Raw genomic sequence first — 17,822 nt, 5'->3', positions numbered from 1 at the left:
GATATAGAAATTGACCAGGAGTACTTGCAGCGCAACCAGACGACTGGTAGGATCTAGAAGCGGGGAATAACCGTTCAGGCGGCGGCTTCTGGGCGAATGCCAGCCTACTGGCAATCCGGCATTAGTGTATATCCAAGCGACCTTTTGGCGTATGCACACCCAATCATTAACCTTCAAACGCTGCCGCCCCGGTCTGGTAGTGTTTGCCTTTCCAGACACGGCCTGTCGTCCGTGGTGTATGCTTAACGGAGCAAAGATTTAGGGACCTTAGTCACGCTAATAAATAACTAAGCAAGCTGGGTTAGTCAACTGACTATGGGATTTATGTACTTAGCCGTCGGACTATTTCGTCCAGTAAATTCTCAGAAAGGTCGCTGTTGTGAGGTGAATGGCTTTATTTATTTGCTGATCAACGCGTCTGATTTCAACTTTCGCTACTTATGGTATCAGGTCAATACAGTGCCGGGAGCAATTCCATAACCCTTTTCGCAATCACCACAGTGTCTGAACCATCTAGAGAATGTTAATCAAGCGTCGGAAAACCGAAGTGGCCACAAACAAGGTATGTAGTGAACTCACCTCGGACGATGCAACATGTTCGTCGCGAAGGGATTTGGGCTCCCATCGGGCCTGCTACAAAGTATGAAGCGTGAACAATCCGCGCACACAACGCAGCCATCCAGTATGTCGAACTTCTTATCGAGCCATTCGGAAAAAAGTAGTTCAACGAGCTCGTCGTCGACAGCTTCATCAGACTCTTCGTAAGACGGTAGCACTTCTGGGGCATCTAGACCACTGTGTAATCCAGACATGTCCATACTACCAAGTTCAATAAAACCTGCAGGATCAGAGTCGATTTCCATCTCATCGGACGAATCTGGTGTATCATGGTAATCTGGTTCACTGCCGGAGACTGATACACATTCAATATCGCCATACCCAGCCCTGGCGAGGTATCGAATGATAGTTGCTTGTGATGCTGAATCGTGCCAGGAGGTGACACCATACGGGCGACCGAGTCTTGCCCATGCCTCAGGATCGCTGCGGTAGCGATCGAGATCGTAGTAATCTGCAAGAATACAGAGGAAGTAAGGACCTGTTAGGCCCAGCGCCAATTTGTCAGGCCTGTCAAGTTCTTTGATAATGGTATTAAGAATCTCTCTTGGCAAGGTTGAAAATGACACTGACGGTGTCATTTTTGATATTTCTATAGGGTCTCTGTAGTGGACCTGGTGGTAGACTTAGAGAGGTTGACGGTTTGATCAAGAGTGGACTTTTTCCTTCATGGCAGAAATTGTGCAAATCTGTGAGTGGAATTAGTCACTTGTAGGATCCCCTAAGACCTGATGTCTTATTCCTAGGGTTTAAATTGCGAAACTAGGTAGGAGCAAGAGGGTCCTACAATGTAATAGTCTCTGCGATATTATCCTGATCACTCAGACCAATGTGGGCATAGAGATATCTCAGTAAGTTTTCATGAATAAAATGATGTTATAGATGGCCAAGGTTAAAGCTATTCCAGATATAGAAGGGATCCACTTTGTTTTACACCTTCCACAACGTGCAGCGCGCCTCTCACGCGTTGACCAAAACATAAAGCAAGCCTTGACGGTAGAACCATCTACAGACCAGTCTCTTGCTTGAATCGGCAATCAAACAACAATATCTCGTCTAAAATATTAGAAGCCAACTCCGGCATTGTTCTATCTACGCGCAACACGATTACAACATCATAATAAACACAAGCCCTTACACCATCAGCAGCATCTTGGAATCAACCTCATGCCGAGACCGGCGGTGAAGCGCAGTCGCCTCGCGACCAGGACCCTGGGGGTTTCGAAGCAGACAGAGAGCCAAATTGGATCTCAAGATATTTCCCGGTCACCGAGAAGCGGCGCAGTGGGTGATTCGCGACTAGCAATCAGCGCCGATCCTTCTGATGTTATACGCCAACTAAGAAACCAAACACCCCTAAGTAAAGCACAGGAATTCGCCATCGGGTCGTCACCAGGAACTGAACAGGGAGCCACAGGCAGCCGGCCACCTACGAGAGCCCGGGGATATTCTTCAACTCTTTCCATTGCTGGGCGCAAAGGGGACACCAGCTCAAGAGTTCCGGGCACTCCTGCCTTTGAGAGCTCAATTTTGAGCAACTTTAGACGCCGGCCCCGACAAGCGAGTATTTTACATATGATGCAAGATGAGGAAGATGAATCATCGGATCTAGACGATGATGACTTTCTCGGCGGCTTGAGCCCGGAAGATGAATCCACGCCGTTGAATATCACAAGGGGAAAGTCACTTGTTCTCAGGCCTGCTGAATCTTCTTCTGACCGGTCCCCATCACTACAATCAAGTGGTAAATCATCGAAGCGGCAACGAACAACCAGGACAACCGAGATTCTCAAGTCGCCTCTCGAAATGGCGAGCAAAACACCTGAAACCCCAACACCCGAGCTTGAGACTCTACATAGCGGGACCCCTGTTCAACTGTCCTTTGCAGCGCAGTCTCCGGCAACTCTCAGCGAGACGATGGTACCGCCGATGAGCAGCCCCGTGCCAGGTCTTACCCATGAAGTTTCTACCCTGGAATCAGATCGGCCACAATCTCGAACGAAAGCCTCTCGATATACCAAGGTAGCACAGCCAAAAGACAGCAAGTTTTATATACCAACAGCAGCACTTCAAGATCAACTCCTGCCCCGGAGGCGTCGGAGAAGGGTCGCACGCCGGGACGCATCGAGATTTGAGGTGCTTAGCGAGTCGGAGGAGGACGATGTCCACTCGGCAGCGCCGGGTGATGATGAGTTGGGCTTTTTACCCATGCCAAAACGGTCTCAGACTCGCCCACAGCCGACGACTACAAAATCGGTCTCCAGTAGTCGAGCTGTCGCGGACTCTACTTCACACGGAAAAGATAGTAGAGCAATCAAAGCGTATGGAACTAGTTCTCGTCAAAAAGCAAGTGATGGCAAAGAAAATGAACCGACAGAGGCTTCCTCGCCTTTGTCGTTCGCTCTCGACACTGATGAGCTTGATTCTGAATTCGACTTAGAGCACGAGACTCCTGATAACATTTATTTGAGTGAAGAGTTGAGGCTGCAAGCTTTGAAGTTCGCTGAGGTCGATAAATGGCAGATGGAATTCGAAGACGTGATAACTGTCAGCAACCAGGAGAGCGGCGCATTTAGGTGAAACATGTTTTCTGCTAAGGTCAAGCGCAGCTCATCTTGTTAGTCGTTGCGTTTCAGGTTAAGGAGGCAATTCGGCCATGTCCGCTAGTATCTACATATTATAGCGTTCAAAATTTACTATAATTGATTGACAGGGTCACAGATAGAGAATGCGATATCTCCGCCCGGCGCCTAGTCTACCCCGCTAGGTGTCATTGGGACTGCCCCGCCGCGACTCCGTCTAGCCGATGCAAACCGTCACATTTAGACAGAGATAAAAGCCCCAAGATCGCCCAGCCGCAGGTGCCTTTGTATTTCTTCACTGGACGAAGTTGAACAGTCATGACTTCCCTAGACGGTATCCTTTCCACAAAGTACCCGGCGAAAGCCCATGCTCGCCGGGTGGCCGAGGGTCTTAAGGCACTTGGTCACAGAGGGGGCGCTATCTACTTAGAAGCTCAGAAAACTCGTCTTATCGAGGACAACGATGAGCCGGTTCCGTTCAGGTATGCTTTCTCTCGGGGGAGTTGCGTCTGATACCCCGCTTCAGACCGTAATTCTTACGTGGAGGTTGCTGACAGGTAAACAATTGCAGACAGCGTCGCCCTTTTTTCTATCTTTCAGGCTGTTCGCTGCCGGACTCAGCTCTGGTCTATAATGTCGATTCCGACCAGTTAACCCTTTTCATCCCCCCAATTAGCCCAGACGAAGTGATCTGGTCTGGCCTTCCATTGTCACCAGCCGAAGCCCTCGAGCGATATGACGTCGATAAGGTGTTGGAGACAACCGAGGTAAATACCACACTGGCTGCTATCGCTTCGTCGCATGATAATAGGACCGCTGCCTTTGCTATCGCGGAGCAAGTATCTCAAGGTACAAGGTTCGAGGGTTTTTCCGAGACAAATCTTCACGTTTTGAAGGGCGTTATTGAGAGGACGCGTGTAGTCAAAGACAGTTACGAGGTCGCTCTTCTCAGGAGAGCGAATGACATTTCGGCAAAGGGCCATATCGCAGCAATCAAGGCCTCAAAAACCGCTACCAATGAGCGCGAAATTGAAGCCGCTTTCATCGCAACCTGTATCGCGAACGGGGCTCGCGAACAATCTTACCACCCAATTGTTGCGTGCGGCCAAAACGGAGCCACTTTGCATTACGGGAAGAACGATGAGGATCTCACTGACCCAGCAACGCAACGGAGAAAGAACAATGTGCTGATTGATGCCGGCGGAGAGTACCGCACCTACTGTGCAGATATCACCCGTGTGTTCCCTCTGAATGGGAAGTTCCTGCCGGAAACCCGCCAGATCTACGAGATTGTTATGCACATGCAACTGGAGTGTATTGGTATGCTCAAAGAAGGCGTTCAGTGGGAGGACGTTCACGCGCATGCCCACCACATCGCGATCAGGGGCCTGCTAAAACTGGGTATCTTGCGCGGCTCGGAGGATGAGTTATTTGACAAGCGGATTAGCGTTGCTTTCTTCCCGCACGGCCTGGGCCATTATCTTGGGATGGACACTCATGACACCGGCGGAAACCCTAACTATGAAGACACCGATACCCTGTTTCGATACCTCCGCGTACGAGGACGGCTACCGGCTGGGTCGGTTATCACTGTCGAGCCCGGTGTAAGATTCCCATGCGTATAGTGCATTCTTAATTACTGATCGCTTTGTACAGATATACTTCTGCCGTTTCATCATTGAGCCATTTCTCAAGAACCCTGACCTGCAAAAGTACATCGATGTCGAAATCCTGGAACGGTACTGGGTTGTTGGTGGAGTCCGCATTGAGGATAACATCCACATCACCAAGGATGGTTGTGATAACCTAACCACAGCACCCAAGACTATTGAGGAAGTGGAGAGTCTGGCTGCGTAGGATCACAAATCTTGATGGAGTCATAGATGCAAAGGACATACTCGAAATACTCTCAATCTACATGTGAATTGCATGGTTTAATATGACTTTCCTATCCAGTTAGGTTTAGTAGACATAATGTCCTAGAAAGTACAAGGCACCCAAGCGAGACAACCTAGTCAGTCACGAAGAGATGCCCAGGCGGCAAATAGGTCTGACTCTGTGAGGAATGCACCCGTAAGACAAACAAATATGGTAGGCTATGGCGCGTAGAAGAGTATCGAAAAGACACCAATGGTGATTGAGACCGACTTGAAACGGACAAAAGGTAGGTACTTGAAAGGGTCCCTGTGTAGAAACTGCCCATAATCATGAAGCGAGGGCCAATCACAGACCGCTGCGAAGCCGCTTCCTTCCGCTTCCCTTGACAGCAGATTCTGCTTCAGCCCTATCCTGGGCACGCTTTTCCCTTGAGTCAAGGACGACACTTAACACGTCAAAACAGAATTGCGGAACGTCGAGGCAGAGCTGCTTGAATTCTTCTTCGGCCTCGTGGCGCAAGACGTGGCTCCTCATACCCCAGAAGTTTGACACAGGCTTGCGGATGGTGACATCATCAGACTTGGTGTTTTCATACACATAGCGAGCGTACGCCAGCTCGCCACGCGAAGTGCTGTTAATTTTGTGAATCTTGGAGTGGGCAAGCGATTTCAGAACCGGGAGGCCCAGTTTCTCTGCCAGCGTGTATACACGAGCATGCTTAAGCAACTGTTCGCCGGTTTCATCAGCTCCGTCAGCTGCTACTGTCTCTGAAGGAGAGTAGTCGCGCATGTATAGGTACTGCAAGAAGTAGCCAAATGCTTCTACATCATCGTCAGGAAGCTCAATACGACGCTATGGTTTAGAAGGTACAAATGATCAATCAACAGATATGCACCGGAGCGAGGAGAATCAGTTGCTTACCTGGCCGTCATTAAAAGCCTTGACCTGTTCAGAAAGCAAAGGCGACTCCAGAAGTAAGGTCTGATGGGCAGTCATTGCAGTCTTCTTCTCGCCGCTTCCGACAATAAGCTCCACTATCGGCGACGTTAAGAATCTGTCACCCAGAACTGTAAGTAAAGGATTCATTGTTGCTGGTATCCGCGATAGAGGGACAGAGAAGAATCACTGAGATGAGTGAGCGCCGGTGTTATGGACTTACTGGAGAAATGTGACAGGTTTTGGGGGTTGGGCCTCAGCCGGTTGCGCATCTGGTACAGCAACGTCTTGTGATTCTTCCGGTTGCCCTTCGTTTCCTGCGCTTGGAGCAGGAGTCATCTCGGTATCGACTGGAGTCTGTGTGCTTGCTGCTGGCTCCTCCGTACCGGAGACTTGGACCTGGGGGGTCAAATCCATGATCGATTGATTTATTGAGGACTACGCGACTTCTTTAGGAGGCGATATTCTGTTCAGCGACGGCGACGTCTGGAGATAAACGAATGACAGCTGGGATGGCGTTAATTGAGGCTAAATAAAACAGAAAGTGAGGCCTAAGCTCTCAATTGAGCTGTGAGGCACATTATGTCTTACATGGCTGCTCAATGGACTATACTGAGTGTGATTTTGATAGGGGTGCCTGCGCTTTCTATCAGGATAGAAAGCAAGCTGGATCTCCATTGTTGATATTAGGCGCAAGCGTCTCCGGATGCAGTCGAAAAGCTCCAGGTTGCTGGAGCAGTACGCACGTGATCTGGACCTGGACCGTGCCCCTGCCAAGATGATTGACAGGGAGCCTATCGGTCTCGAGATCAGTAGTCGTTATCACGGAGAATCAAGACAGGACTCACAGGAGGGCTGTCGGACAGATCTGCAAGAGGCTATTATATATATAGTATGCTCCGAATGATGGCAACGCCAGGCCCGGACACACCAAAAAATCGGATAGCTGGGTTGCTCCAGGAGCTGGTTTCTAAGCCGCATTTTCATGTCCCACAGCCCAGACTGCCAGTTATCGGATGTTAGCGACATTCTGCCTGGGCTTGGGCTCTTCTAAAGTTACCATGGATTTGAGGCAAGTGCACAGTCTAAGTGCAGGGTAGTCTTTCAAGCCATAGCGGCCAGGCGTGAAGCCTTAACTTAACAAAAGGTCAGGCTTGTATTTTGCCTGAGACGCAATGCGAAGAGCATGATCAATATGTTGACTCATAGTCTTTGCCCATCCGTAGACAGCTAGACTATCTGCCAGCATCTACAATATACGACTAAGCAGGAGACATCGGAAGTCGCCGAGTAGAAGTGCGGCTACACGCGGATCGGATTTACCCGCCAGCTACGTAACAGTTTCCAATCATTTGAACGGAGTAGACAGTACTACTAGTAATCGAGTCGGGATTATTTCCTCACCACCGTCTGTCTTATGTTTCGAACGCCGTTGCTTCGACCCTGGAACCTTGTTTTCTTTCGAAGCTCTATTCGCATCGATTTTACTAGGTTTAGCCTCCGCGGACGCAACATGGCGACGCTTATCAATCCCCCCAGGGACCCCAACACCTTGTCCAACTATAATAATTGGGTTTGTACCCATAGCATAGCCAACTTCGAAATTCTGTTTGAGCAAAAGAAACTCGTTGGCAATGTCATCCACAAGCTTAAATCCATCACCAATGCTGAGACAGACGAAGTCATTCTGGACTCTCATCATGTGGACATACGCGATGTTCAAGTAGCGGGACAGCCTGTGAAAGCGTGGGAGCTTCTTCCTCCCCTGGGCCCTTATGGCACCGCGCTGAAAATCAAGCTCGAGGAGCCTGTGGAGTTCAACAAAATTATTGATGTCGATGTATGTCGAGCTTCTGGAGCAGATAGTATGAGAAACCACAGGACTGATGCTGCTATAGATTGCTGTGCACACCACTCAAGAATGCACTGCACTGCAGTGGCTTACCCCGGCACAAACATCTAACAAGAGGCATCCATACATGTGTTAGTAGTGTGCTCCTGTTTCCTGTTAAAGGCTAATTATTCTTGAATTTCAGTCTCTCAGTGCCAGGCTATCCATGCACGGTCAATTTTCCCGTGTCAAGATACTCCTGACGTTAAGTGTACTTTTGACTTTAACATCACTTCTCCTCTCCCTGTGATTGCTAGTGGACTACCTGTGCGCAATTCCTCGGCCACACCACAAGTTGGCGTCAAGAGTGTCTACCAATTTCATCAAAAAGTGCCAATTCCAAGCTACCTTTTTGCTTTGGCCAGTGGGTAAGTATGATAATCCTTGCATAGAATCCTCGAGGCCGTGTTCCTGATGGCCCTGATAGAGATTTTGCGGAAGCTTCTGTAGGGCCGAGGAGCGTTGTTGCAACTAGCCCTGATAAGCTTGAAGAATGCCGATGGGAGCTTGAGGCCGATACTGAGAGGTTCATTGAAACAATAGAGGTTTGCTCCCAACATCTTATCTGGTGAGCTTGATCATTACTGTTAACTTGCTTCTTAGAAAATTATTTATCCCTATGCATGGGGCGAGTATAATGTCCTAATTCTCCCACCTAGCTTCCCCTATGGGGGCATGGAGAACCCTGTCTTTACTTTCGCGACGCCTAGCATCATCTCCAAGGTGAGCCTCACATTAGCAACAGGCCCTGATGCAACTAACATGTACCGTTAGGACCGGGAAAATATCGATGTCATTGCGCACGAGCTGGCGCATAGTTGGAGCGGCAATCTTGTCACTAGTGCGTCGTGGGAGCATTTTTGGCTCAACGAGGGCTGGACAGTCTATCTCGAGAGGCGGGTAAGCTGCAAAAGATCCTCCCCTGATGCTAATCGTGAACATTATTGACAATGTTCAGATTTTAGCTGCCATGTGAGTGCTGCCATTCCATAATTCCCAAATTGAGCCATACTAACTTTCTTTCTCTTTAGACACGGTGAGAAGTACCGCCATTTTTCGGCCATCATAGGTTGGAAAGCCCTCAGAGACTCCGTGGAGCACTACGGAAATGGCCACGAGTTCACAAAATTAGTGCCAAATCTTAAAGGAGAGGATCCCGATGATGCGTTCTCTACTATACCATATGAGAAAGGGTTCAACTTTTTATTCCACTTGGAGAATCTCGTTGGAAAGGATAAATTCGACCGCTTCATCCCTCACGTAGGTTGTCAACATAGTGCATGCTCTGAAGTTTGATGCTGATTTTCCCAGTACTTTACTACGTTCAAAGGGAAGTCGCTAGACTCCTACGAGTTTAAGGGTACACTTCTGGACTTCTTCAAGTCCGATGTCGAAGCATCCAAACTGCTTCAGGAGTTGGACTGGGACGCCTGGTTCTACAAGCCTGGCCTGCCTCCCAAGCCAGAATTTGATACTTCGCTGGCTGACGTTGTTTATGACTTGGCTGCCAAGTGGAAGTCCCTCCCTGAGGGCTCCTTCCAGCCCAAGCCGGGCGACATTCAGGGGTTAACGGCAAATCAGATTGTGGTTTTCTTGGAACAAATCTTGCTTTTTGAACGACCCCTGACTGCCGAGCTATCTAAGCTCATGGGCGAGGTCTACGGACTTGCTAGTAGCGAGAACATCGAGGTTGCCAACCTTTACCTCCAGGTTGGCCTCAAGGCTAGTGATAAGAGCGTGATCGAACCGACCACGGACCTGCTAGGAAGAATTGGGCGGATGAAGTTTGTGCGGCCCCTGTGAGACTCTCCATGGAAACTCGGTCGTTTCAGGAAGCTAATAAATAAATAGGTACCGGACATTGCAGAAGGTTGACCGCCAAGTGGCGGTTGAAACCTTTGAGAAGCACAAAGACTTTTATCATCCGATCTGTCGGGGTATGGTCGAAAAAGACCTTTTCGGTAAGAAGGATGCATAAGTTGCTTGCAAGGCCGTACATGAGAAAGCATATACGGGCAATACAAAGCCTGTCTTTACTGGCTGAGGCATGGCTATGTAGAGTGTCTGTGGGTTCGCGTAAGCATGTCAGGTGTAGATCCAAAGTGTCCAAGCTATTTCCAAAAATTTTTGTAGCTTTACATGAAGAATTTCCGCTTTTGACATGTAGTATACAGATGTGTCTTCTCAGGCAGTCAATCTATATCGTACAAGCATCACAACGAGACAGACGCTCTTCGCCCTGGTATGATAATCACCGCTTGTCAGATTCTCCAGCATCAAAACATGAGCGCACCGCAAGCTCCCTTCTGGAAGCTCAGCAGCAGCAGGCGAAGATATCCCTGGCAGTTCCTTCGCCGAGGAATCTGCATCAGAAGGCGAAGACACACGAGACTCCTCCTCGAACGAAAGCTATCTAGTTCGCCCTGAAGATGGGGATGGCTTTCCGTCTACCAGAGTCATATCTGATTTAGACGTAGAGAATATTCCTGGCCTGTCGCCTTCAGGTGACTTCAACCCTAGAATAAGATCAGCCTCGTGCAGCTCTGATAGCTCCGAGAGTACGCGGCGCATATAGGCGACCACACGAGCGACCTTCGCCCAGTCAATCTCTTCCCCACCAGTAGTATTATAGCTGGCCTTGAACAGATTTCTCCACACAGCAGCACCGAGAACAGCATCGCCCTTGATAAGGCCCTCATCGTACGCAGCAAGCACACCACGCCACTGGATAAAAAGATCCTTCAAAAACTTGTTTCTGATCGTGCGGCTAGTCAGCTCATGAAGAACATCCATGCGATGCTCGGCATCATGCGAGAAGTGATCGATCAAATGGCGTGAGTATGTCTGCATACTTTCGCGGCTAGGCAACGCCCGCAGCCGAACCGTCAAAAGGTACATGTGGAGGAAGGTGATTTGAGACCATGTCGAGAAAGTCGGAACAAGGCCCAACTCTAGTGTTTCGCAAAGTCAGCTTTTATCGCGATAGCCTCCAGTGTGGCGAGGACAGATGAAACCGGGGGAGGGGGAACATACCTTCATACCACCATCCTTCACCAACACCTAGATCCTCCCCGGCTTCCGTCTTAGGGACCTGGGCGCCTTTCTTCTTTAGCTGTGGAATCGTGTAATCGCCCTCCTTGGAACACGCCTCGAACAATTTCTGGGTCAACCCGTACGCGATATAAGTTTCGGCCGCTCCACCGGGACGCCTTACGATCGGGAGGAGCTTTTGTGCAATTCGAGGTATGAAGCCGGATGCTGACCTGTAGCTCTGTGTGTCTAGACCGGAGACCGGTGCAGGTGTTCGTCGTCGGAGTGCCGTATTCTGGGGTCGGTGGTTTAGGGTAACTTCACGTGGGTTCGCCGGCAATGTACATAGCAATCGTCGCGCAGATGTGAGAGGTAGCTTAAGGGCTTGCGCCTGCATCGAGAGTCAGTTTGGATCCAGAATTGATGCTCTGGTAGCTGTTACACTTGTAACAGCGAGACGCTAGCTGTCAAGCTCGGAGAGAAAGGGGATGGGCGTACTTGAAGCATGGCGCATTGATGTTTAAGCTCTCGGGGTCGCAAGCTGCTCAACTGTCTGGAAGGCATCATGAAATACTCTCAATAGGCTGTGCAAAGTTATTACCTTAGCGCGATCTACAATCAGGTCTGATACAGAAAATCGGGATGATGATGTCGAGTTTGCAATGTTTGATGCCGCCACTGTTATTCATGCAGGTTCTGATTGGCTGGTTACTATACAGCTTTGTCCACGACTCCATGAGCCCAAAGCTGCAGTTTTCCCCCACGTCGTCTGTAAATATGAGGCCTTCCATGACACGTCGTTAGATATATGTTGTTAAATGGATCTTTCTGGTTTGGCTTCACCTTCGCCGCATCTCCCTAAAGCAGACTAGTTAGATACCGCGGTGGTGCATGCATGGCTGTCACAATTAGCGGGACAGCGTGGAACGCTGTGCTAGGTTACGTAGCAGAAAGTCAGTGGGCATCATCCCTGACTGGGTGCTAGTGAAGAAGTTGTAAATGTGCGTCTGAATGGGATCTGTTCGCTTGTGATAGTCCCTTGAAACTTTTTCACAGCTTTATGCCGAGCGAAGCATTTCTAGATAAGAACAGTTCTTGCTACTCAAACTATTCTCCGAGAACAACTCGCTCTAGTCGCCCATCAACGAGTGGAAGAAGCTCGGAGAGCCTGTTGGGGTCTCTCATGATAGCGGGTATATCATCTCGGGCGCTTGCTAGTTTCTTTGCACATGCGTTAGCTTTGAAAGACTCTGACCATCAAGATAACCCACCTGTCGTACTGTTTCGTAGTCGCATTCTTTGGATTGATACTCTCTTATGACGTCCGATTTTTCAAAGTCGATATATACCCTGGTGTCCCGGAGTCTGAAAAGAACGTTGTCCAACCTCATGAAAAATCTCGAGAGAAGAAGAAGCCTGCCCGGCATAACACGAACTTTACAAGATAACATGGTTATACCGTTGTCGGCGAGTTCGTCCTCGTATAATATTACCTCATCGAAAAATAGTATAGGGTCAGGGCGTTTGAGTAGTTCGATGGGTATATGAGTAGTCGTTTCCTCAAAATCGCGAACTTGTGTGGATATAACGGTGCCCCTATAGTCCGTGCTATAGGACCAGTCAAATGGTTTGACGACATCCTTGATACCTTCGTGTGTCGTCTCTCTGTGACTTGGTCAGTCATCGGACCCGGTCGCAGCCAAGGAGAACAGACACACCTGCTTTTCTGCCATTCTTTCGAGTGCGCTACTTTCAGCATAGACTCTCCCGTCTTATCAACACGGTCCAGAGCGTCGAACGCATTGAAGTTGATACTCCACCCACTTCTCACATGTTCGATAGACACAAAGTTATCACCGAAAATCATTTCTGGTGGGGCGATGCCAAGCTTTTTTGTCATGGCTTCAATGGGATCTGCTTTGAGAATTGGAAGCTTCTGAGTCGAGATCTTAAAGCCCTTGACAGTAATAGAGTCGGGCTTGTGCGTGGTAGGCGACACTGCGGCCGTGTGCCCCGCGATGGGCACAGGAGCTGTGCGGCTATTTAGAATCATGTTTCGCAGTCGTAAGAGTCAAAAGATCGCGCATACAAGTACGAACGTACTCAGTGGATCAACGGTTGATAAAAGGTTATCCAGGAATGTTGCTCTATACTTCTTCGCGGAGAATCGGAGACCGCCCGCTAGCCGGCGCATTCAATACCCCGCGGTTCCCGGAAAAAGACCTGGTCCGAGGAGTTGCCGTGGTGACGAATTTAGCTCCGCGCCGCCATAAACAGGGCTGTTCTCTTGAACCTTGAATTCTTTCCCCATCGACGACCGGTGCTTCTCGACTAACCCCAGCCATACTTCTACTTGAATCCTCTATAATGCTTGCTTAGAACATACTATTACATAACCTTCGTTGACTTATTCTCCCCCTTATTGCGCTCTGATTCACTCACGTTGTTTCGCACTTATGACGACCAAGACATTGGAAGCTCGCTTCGAGCACCTTTCTGTTAAGGATGACGCCGGGAATGGGAACAAGGGCGCTGGCTATCCCAAGCACAAGGTATAGCGGTTGTGCACCATGGGCCACGAAAACTTCCTGCTAATACTGGCGTCCCAGAGCTCCCTGTCAACCGCAGTATCCCTTTCCGGGCTTGGGGTCACAGGGCAACTGACTAGTGGTGCCAATCGATCGAATCTGCTTAAGCTGGCCTTGCAGAACACCAACGACAATAAGGTCAATGCCATGAACGTCCCCCAGTCACCTGGGAAAGGCACTCAGAACCATGCATCGCTACGCAACCTGGACGAGAACGGAGAGTACGAGCAACCCGCACCAAGAAAACTGCATCTTGGAATGTTTGAAATTGGAAAGCCCCTAGGAAAGGGCAAGTTTGGCAGAGTTTACCTCGCTAAAGAGCGTTCGTCCGGTTTTGTATGTGCGCTCAAGGTTTTGCACAAATCCGAATTACAACAGGGTGGCGTCCAGAAGCAGGTCAGACGGGAGATCGAAATTCAAAGTAACTTACGTCACCCAAATGTCCTTCGGCTGTTCGGACACTTCCAGGATAGCAAGCGAATCTTCCTTATCCTAGAGTTCGCTGGTCGAGGAGAGCTATATAAGCACCTGCGGAAAGAACACCGATTCCCTGAATGGAAAGCTGCGCATTACATTGCGCAGATGGCATCTGCTTTGAAGTACCTGCATAAGAAGCACGTTATGCATCGTGACATCAAACCGGAGAATATCCTAGTTGGCATCCATGGCGAGATCAAGATCAGCGATTTTGGCTGGAGTGTCCATGCCCCAAACAACCGGCGGCAAACAATGTGCGGGACATTAGATTATTTGCCCCCCGAGATGCTCACCTCCAATCCTCAAGGCAACTTCTACAATGAGAAGGTCGATCTGTGGAGCTTAGGTGTTCTGACCTACGAATTTCTCGTCGGAGAAGCGCCGTTTGAGGATACACCGGTCATGACGCAAAGGAGAATTCAGCGAGGAGACATGCAGGTCCCCTCGTTTGTGAGCCCCGAAGCTAGAGACTTGATCAAAAGAGTAAGTTTCCACCATAAGCATAGGTCCCATATCGGAGGCTAACCGACCTTAGCTGCTCGTGCTTGACCCGGAGAAGCGTATCTCGCTAGACGAGATCCAGAAACACCCCTGGATCCTGAAACATTGCGCCAAAGACGATCGCAGTATCAAAAGAAGTTCGGGATCATCAAAAGATGGCAAAGCGTGACCATCCACATGCATAGCAAGGGGTTTATGGTGTTGTCTTCCGTTTTGTTTTTTGTCTGCTATGATGGAGTTCAGTGCATGGTGTTAAAGGGTCTGCTTGTTTTTTTTTTTTGTTTTTTTTTTGTTTTTTTTTTTTTCTCAGCAAGGCCGTGATCAGCATAAGTTCCTTGGGATAATAGAATCTATCGTTTTATCAACAGTCCAAATATGGTACACATAATACATTAAGCCCAACCTCGTGTCCGGTGCGCCGAAATTGAAACCCCTAAAGGAAGTTTATAGCGGACAGCGACTATCGAAAGATTTCATCAAACGGCCGAGTATCCCTGAAGCAGCTATCCCAAACTTCATTCACCACTTTCTCGGCGTGGGCTTTATCCTGGCAGGTTGGCCTTGCCGCTACTGACAAAATAGCTCTTCGTCGAACGCACTCCTGATGTTGCTGCGTAAGCTTCCACTGACCGCGTTTGAAGAATTCTCGAGCCCATCGGCATTCTCCGCTCAATGAGCTGGCTCGAATCTATGTCCCGTTAGTTCTCCAGGGGTTGCAAACATCGAACGTGGCCCAGGGGATTCCATCTTTTTACCTCTGCGCAAGCTGCGTGTCTGAGGTTATTGGTCCAATCGACTTTGAACCTCATGTGGTCATAGGCATGGACCATTTCGTGTGCCATTGTATCCTCCAAATGTCCTTGATCTTTCATTTCATTTGCACAGACCAGGATTCCGTACTCCGGATCGAACCCCCCTGCTTTTCGGTTTGTACATCGGCGACAATATATATTATGGCTTGACAAATCACCGCCCAACTGTCGGATATTGTCGCTCATATACCGAATGACCGGACCTTTCGATTACGTTTCATTAGCCACATTTCAAGGCAATTCGAGATTTAAGGAAAGAGTATGGTAGGTGCCAAGCTCACTGTATTGCAATAGATAATCTCTTTGGTCTTCACAGCGCTTACAATCTGATGCTTCATTTCGAAGATCTCGCGCAACGCGAAACTGCTCTATTCCCTCGTTCGTCATCCTTCCCGTCAGGATATTGAAGATGTTGCGCCAGTGTGTAAAGGTATCATCTCCTTTTTGGTAACCTGTATCGGTAACCTTTCCAGGCGCGGATGACTGGCTATTTGACGATTGAGTGTCCGACATGTTTATTCTGACAATAAATTATAGATAGGGCCTGCGTCGCTAGCACTTGACCTTCGAGTTAAGAGCGGATCTCGGCGAAGCTCTCCGCAATTTACCTTGGCGGTGTCCTGGGGCAAAATAAACAGCCTTGCCCGCTCGTGGATGAGTCAAGAAGTACAGGCCATACTGAGAGTTAAAGGGCTATTCTCTGCTTTGCTGCTCAGAGTGGAGGCTGCTAACGCGTTTATATATATATAAACCTACGTATAGAGTCGCAATGGCCTCTGAGCGCCTCACCGTCGTTATTAAACTAGGTGCGGGATTCCATTGTCCTTGACTACGTTTTGGGATTTACTAAACTTTCCAAAGGCACAAGCTCTATAGTCGATGAGAATACCCACGAACCTATCCTATCAATCTTGACTTTGATTGTAGAGACCGCTGCTAAACTCCACCGTGATGGGCATAATGTCGTCTTGGTCTCTTCCGGCGCCGTTGGCGTGGGGTTGCGGAGAATGGATGTGGATGAGAGACCTCAACATCTTCCTCGTATACAGGTACGGGCTTCAGGAAGATGGCATGAGTCTGTTGGCTAATTTATCCTGACCAGGCTTTAGCGGCTGTGGGTCAATGTCGGCTTATGAGCCTCTGGGACGGCTTGTTTTCACATCTTCGACTTCCCGTTGCCCAGATACTTTTGACTCGCAGTGATATCGCCGATGTAAGCTCTTTTCTTGGGTATACTGGGTCCTTTCTAATGGCAGCAAGCGCACTCAATATCTCAATGCGCAAAACACCTTTGCGCAACTATTTGACATGGGAGTGATCCCAATTGTCAACGAAAATGACACATTGGCCGTCTCGGTAAGGCACAACAGATTACGACGGCCCAGTTTTGTCTACATGCTTATAAAATATTCTAGGAAATTAAATTTGGTGACAATGATACGCTATCAGCCATAACGGCCGCCATGGTCAAGGCAGACTACCTCTTTCTGATGACCGATGTCGACTGTCTTTATACAGAAAATCCTCGAACTAATCCTGATGCGCAGCCAATTGAAGTAGTCTCAGACATATCGTCATTGGAGGCAGATGTTTCATCTGCTGGCTCTTCTCTTGGAACCGGCGGTATGAGTACAAAAATCACAGCCGCGAGACTAGGAACGAGCGCTGGTGTAACAACAATAATCACGAAGAGCTCAAAGCCTGGGAATATCCATGAGATTGTGAAGTACCTTCAACAAATGAAGGAAAAGGCCTCGACCGTTTCTACTGCAAAAGGCACCCCAGCCGGGTCGCAGACGTCTATCCCACCTCTTCATACTCGGTTTCTCCCGTCCGAGACGCCCATTCAATCACGTTCGTTCTGGCTACTTCACGGATTGAAACCTCACGGTACGCTATACATCGACCAGGGTGCATATGCCGCACTTCAAAAGAAAGCAAGTCTTCTTCCAGCAGGTGTCGTGGACGTGGATGGCCACTTCGGACAGCAGGAAGCGGTCCGGATAGTTGTTGTGGAGAGAATATCTCCCGATGCCCTGAATGGCGATTTTCTACATCCTGGCCAAGAGCCGAAGGAAGTGGGACGCGCTTTGGTCAATTATGGAAGTCTCGAGATAGCCCGAATTAAGGGTCATCGAAGTACCCATATCATCTCCTTACTGGGGTATGCGGATAGTGAGTACATTGCTCTACGAGAGAACATTTCCTTTTTTGGGAATGACGAACAGGTACGACGATAGTTGCCGAAGTCCTTTGCCTATATCATGCCCTTTTGATGAAACATGGTTCTTATTTATCTAAGCCAAAAGTGAATGATACCTCGCGCTCTATATATAAGCTGACCTTTGCATTGGAACCCCCACCTCATTGATCGTGACGTACTTATTTTATATATATAGAAGCCGAGTTAGAGATTGGATCGGTTGGCTACATTTTTGAGGCATATGCAAGTCACAAGGGGGAGTAAGGGAGGTCCAACAGCCTTATCTTCTCGCTGACAAAAACATATTAG

At 48.9% G+C, this 17,822-nt stretch overlaps 10 protein-coding genes across 10 annotated transcripts; 5 read left to right on the top strand and 5 right to left on the bottom strand.

Annotated features, from left to right (window-relative positions):
• Positions 1 to 385: 385 nt before the first annotated feature.
• BDW74DRAFT_156152 (uncharacterized protein) lies at positions 386 to 1,435 on the bottom strand. The gene is made up of 3 exons (XM_073724952.1): positions 1,403 to 1,435; positions 580 to 1,304; positions 386 to 513 (listed from the first exon to the last, which is right to left on the bottom strand). The coding sequence occupies exons 2-3, from the start codon at positions 1,194 to 1,196 to the stop codon at positions 447 to 449; spliced, it is 684 nt and encodes a 227-aa protein (XP_073582464.1). The 5' UTR covers positions 1,197 to 1,304; positions 1,403 to 1,435; the 3' UTR covers positions 386 to 446.
• A 193-nt stretch (positions 1,436 to 1,628) lies between these two features.
• BDW74DRAFT_38919 (uncharacterized protein) lies at positions 1,629 to 3,437 on the top strand. Its single transcript, XM_073732664.1, has one exon. It carries the CDS (start codon positions 1,783 to 1,785, stop codon positions 3,193 to 3,195), a length of 1,413 nt encoding a protein of 470 aa, XP_073582463.1. The 5' UTR covers positions 1,629 to 1,782; the 3' UTR covers positions 3,196 to 3,437.
• A 1-nt stretch (position 3,438) lies between these two features.
• BDW74DRAFT_38920 (aminopeptidase P family protein) lies at positions 3,439 to 5,149 on the top strand. The gene is made up of 3 exons (XM_073732665.1): positions 3,439 to 3,679; positions 3,769 to 4,801; positions 4,854 to 5,149. Exons 1-3 carry the CDS (start codon positions 3,516 to 3,518, stop codon positions 5,052 to 5,054), a joined length of 1,398 nt encoding a protein of 465 aa, XP_073582462.1. The 5' UTR covers positions 3,439 to 3,515; the 3' UTR covers positions 5,055 to 5,149.
• A 271-nt stretch (positions 5,150 to 5,420) lies between these two features.
• Positions 5,421 to 6,428, bottom strand: BDW74DRAFT_179726 (uncharacterized protein; the record flags this gene model as incomplete). Its single annotated transcript, XM_073729534.1, has 3 exons — positions 5,421 to 5,927; positions 5,997 to 6,129; positions 6,235 to 6,428. 3 exons carry the CDS (start codon positions 6,426 to 6,428, stop codon positions 5,421 to 5,423), a joined length of 834 nt encoding a protein of 277 aa, XP_073582461.1.
• Positions 6,429 to 7,524: 1,096 nt separating this feature from the next.
• On the top strand, positions 7,525 to 9,880 carry BDW74DRAFT_179725 (bifunctional aminopeptidase/epoxide hydrolase; the record flags this gene model as incomplete). Its single annotated transcript, XM_073729533.1, has 10 exons — positions 7,525 to 7,851; positions 7,910 to 7,994; positions 8,048 to 8,270; positions 8,330 to 8,447; positions 8,506 to 8,625; positions 8,677 to 8,802; positions 8,861 to 8,874; positions 8,934 to 9,162; positions 9,214 to 9,701; positions 9,754 to 9,880. 10 exons carry the CDS (start codon positions 7,525 to 7,527, stop codon positions 9,878 to 9,880), a joined length of 1,857 nt encoding a protein of 618 aa, XP_073582460.1.
• A 226-nt stretch (positions 9,881 to 10,106) lies between these two features.
• BDW74DRAFT_38881 (uncharacterized protein) lies at positions 10,107 to 11,565 on the bottom strand. The gene is made up of 3 exons (XM_073732663.1): positions 11,431 to 11,565; positions 10,936 to 11,323; positions 10,107 to 10,853 (listed from the first exon to the last, which is right to left on the bottom strand). The coding sequence occupies exons 1-3, from the start codon at positions 11,497 to 11,499 to the stop codon at positions 10,312 to 10,314; spliced, it is 999 nt and encodes a 332-aa protein (XP_073582459.1). The 5' UTR covers positions 11,500 to 11,565; the 3' UTR covers positions 10,107 to 10,311.
• Positions 11,501 to 13,077, bottom strand: BDW74DRAFT_156136 (TIP41 family protein). The gene is made up of 3 exons (XM_073724951.1): positions 12,651 to 13,077; positions 12,204 to 12,597; positions 11,501 to 12,153 (listed from the first exon to the last, which is right to left on the bottom strand). Exons 1-3 carry the CDS (start codon positions 12,983 to 12,985, stop codon positions 12,040 to 12,042), a joined length of 843 nt encoding a protein of 280 aa, XP_073582458.1. The 5' UTR covers positions 12,986 to 13,077; the 3' UTR covers positions 11,501 to 12,039.
• A 311-nt stretch (positions 13,078 to 13,388) lies between these two features.
• On the top strand, positions 13,389 to 14,667 carry BDW74DRAFT_179723 (aurora family serine/threonine-protein kinase; the record flags this gene model as incomplete). Its single annotated transcript, XM_073729532.1, has 3 exons — positions 13,389 to 13,484; positions 13,542 to 14,480; positions 14,533 to 14,667. 3 exons carry the CDS (start codon positions 13,389 to 13,391, stop codon positions 14,665 to 14,667), a joined length of 1,170 nt encoding a protein of 389 aa, XP_073582457.1.
• A 130-nt stretch (positions 14,668 to 14,797) lies between these two features.
• BDW74DRAFT_156133 (mitochondrial inner membrane protease ATP23) lies at positions 14,798 to 15,867 on the bottom strand. The gene is made up of 3 exons (XM_073724950.1): positions 15,592 to 15,867; positions 15,254 to 15,513; positions 14,798 to 15,186 (listed from the first exon to the last, which is right to left on the bottom strand). Exons 1-3 carry the CDS (start codon positions 15,821 to 15,823, stop codon positions 14,959 to 14,961), a joined length of 720 nt encoding a protein of 239 aa, XP_073582456.1. The 5' UTR covers positions 15,824 to 15,867; the 3' UTR covers positions 14,798 to 14,958.
• Positions 15,868 to 16,008: 141 nt separating this feature from the next.
• Positions 16,009 to 17,791, top strand: BDW74DRAFT_38802 (glutamate 5-kinase). Its single transcript, XM_073732661.1, has 5 exons — positions 16,009 to 16,116; positions 16,172 to 16,359; positions 16,413 to 16,523; positions 16,571 to 16,666; positions 16,726 to 17,791. Exons 1-5 carry the CDS (start codon positions 16,080 to 16,082, stop codon positions 17,548 to 17,550), a joined length of 1,257 nt encoding a protein of 418 aa, XP_073582455.1. The 5' UTR covers positions 16,009 to 16,079; the 3' UTR covers positions 17,551 to 17,791.
• The last annotated feature ends 31 nt before the right edge of the window (positions 17,792 to 17,822 follow it).

The sequence above is a fragment of the Aspergillus multicolor genome (assembly GCF_047715735.1).
Source record: "Aspergillus multicolor strain CBS 133.54 unplaced genomic scaffold BDW74scaffold_18, whole genome shotgun sequence".
Taxonomy (NCBI): domain Eukaryota; kingdom Fungi; phylum Ascomycota; class Eurotiomycetes; order Eurotiales; family Aspergillaceae; genus Aspergillus; species Aspergillus multicolor.
The sequence above is the reverse complement of the archived record's forward strand: the minus strand, read 5'-3'. Positions and strand labels throughout refer to the sequence as shown.

Bases quoted from the DNA above. Each gene is read 5' to 3' on its own strand.
- BDW74DRAFT_156152 (XM_073724952.1), bottom strand. From the start codon at position 1,196: ATGACACCGTCAGTGTCATTTTCAACCTTGCCAAGAGAGATTCTTAAT. The intron at 514-579 runs GTGAGTTCACTA...AACATTCTCTAG, and splicing joins AACATGTTGCATCGTCCGAG to ATGGTTCAGACACTGTGGTG.
- BDW74DRAFT_38919 (XM_073732664.1), top strand. From the start codon at position 1,783: ATGCCGAGACCGGCGGTGAAGCGCAGTCGCCTCGCGACCAGGACCCTG.
- BDW74DRAFT_38920 (XM_073732665.1), top strand. From the start codon at position 3,516: ATGACTTCCCTAGACGGTATCCTTTCCACAAAGTACCCGGCGAAAGCC. The intron at 3,680-3,768 runs GTATGCTTTCTC...AAACAATTGCAG, and splicing joins GATGAGCCGGTTCCGTTCAG to ACAGCGTCGCCCTTTTTTCT. The intron at 4,802-4,853 runs GTAAGATTCCCA...CGCTTTGTACAG, and splicing joins TTATCACTGTCGAGCCCGGT to ATATACTTCTGCCGTTTCAT.
- BDW74DRAFT_38881 (XM_073732663.1), bottom strand. From the start codon at position 11,499: ATGATGCCTTCCAGACAGTTGAGCAGCTTGCGACCCCGAGAGCTTAAA. The intron at 11,324-11,430 runs GTACGCCCATCC...CTCTCGATGCAG, and splicing joins ATCAATGCGCCATGCTTCAA to GCGCAAGCCCTTAAGCTACC. The intron at 10,854-10,935 runs GTATGTTCCCCC...GCGAAACACTAG, and splicing joins TGAAGGATGGTGGTATGAAG to AGTTGGGCCTTGTTCCGACT.
- BDW74DRAFT_156136 (XM_073724951.1), bottom strand. From the start codon at position 12,985: ATGATTCTAAATAGCCGCACAGCTCCTGTGCCCATCGCGGGGCACACG. The intron at 12,598-12,650 runs GTGTGTCTGTTC...ACCAAGTCACAG, and splicing joins AAAGAATGGCAGAAAAGCAG to AGAGACGACACACGAAGGTA. The intron at 12,154-12,203 runs GTGGGTTATCTT...GCATGTGCAAAG, and splicing joins ACTACGAAACAGTACGACAG to AAACTAGCAAGCGCCCGAGA.
- BDW74DRAFT_156133 (XM_073724950.1), bottom strand. From the start codon at position 15,823: ATGTCGGACACTCAATCGTCAAATAGCCAGTCATCCGCGCCTGGAAAG. The intron at 15,514-15,591 runs GTGAGCTTGGCA...CGTAATCGAAAG, and splicing joins AGATTATCTATTGCAATACA to GTCCGGTCATTCGGTATATG. The intron at 15,187-15,253 runs GTAAAAAGATGG...AACGGGACATAG, and splicing joins GACACGCAGCTTGCGCAGAG to ATTCGAGCCAGCTCATTGAG.
- BDW74DRAFT_38802 (XM_073732661.1), top strand. From the start codon at position 16,080: ATGGCCTCTGAGCGCCTCACCGTCGTTATTAAACTAG. The intron at 16,524-16,570 runs GTAAGCTCTTTT...AATGGCAGCAAG, and splicing joins CTCGCAGTGATATCGCCGAT to CGCACTCAATATCTCAATGC. The intron at 16,667-16,725 runs GTAAGGCACAAC...AAAATATTCTAG, and splicing joins ATGACACATTGGCCGTCTCG to GAAATTAAATTTGGTGACAA.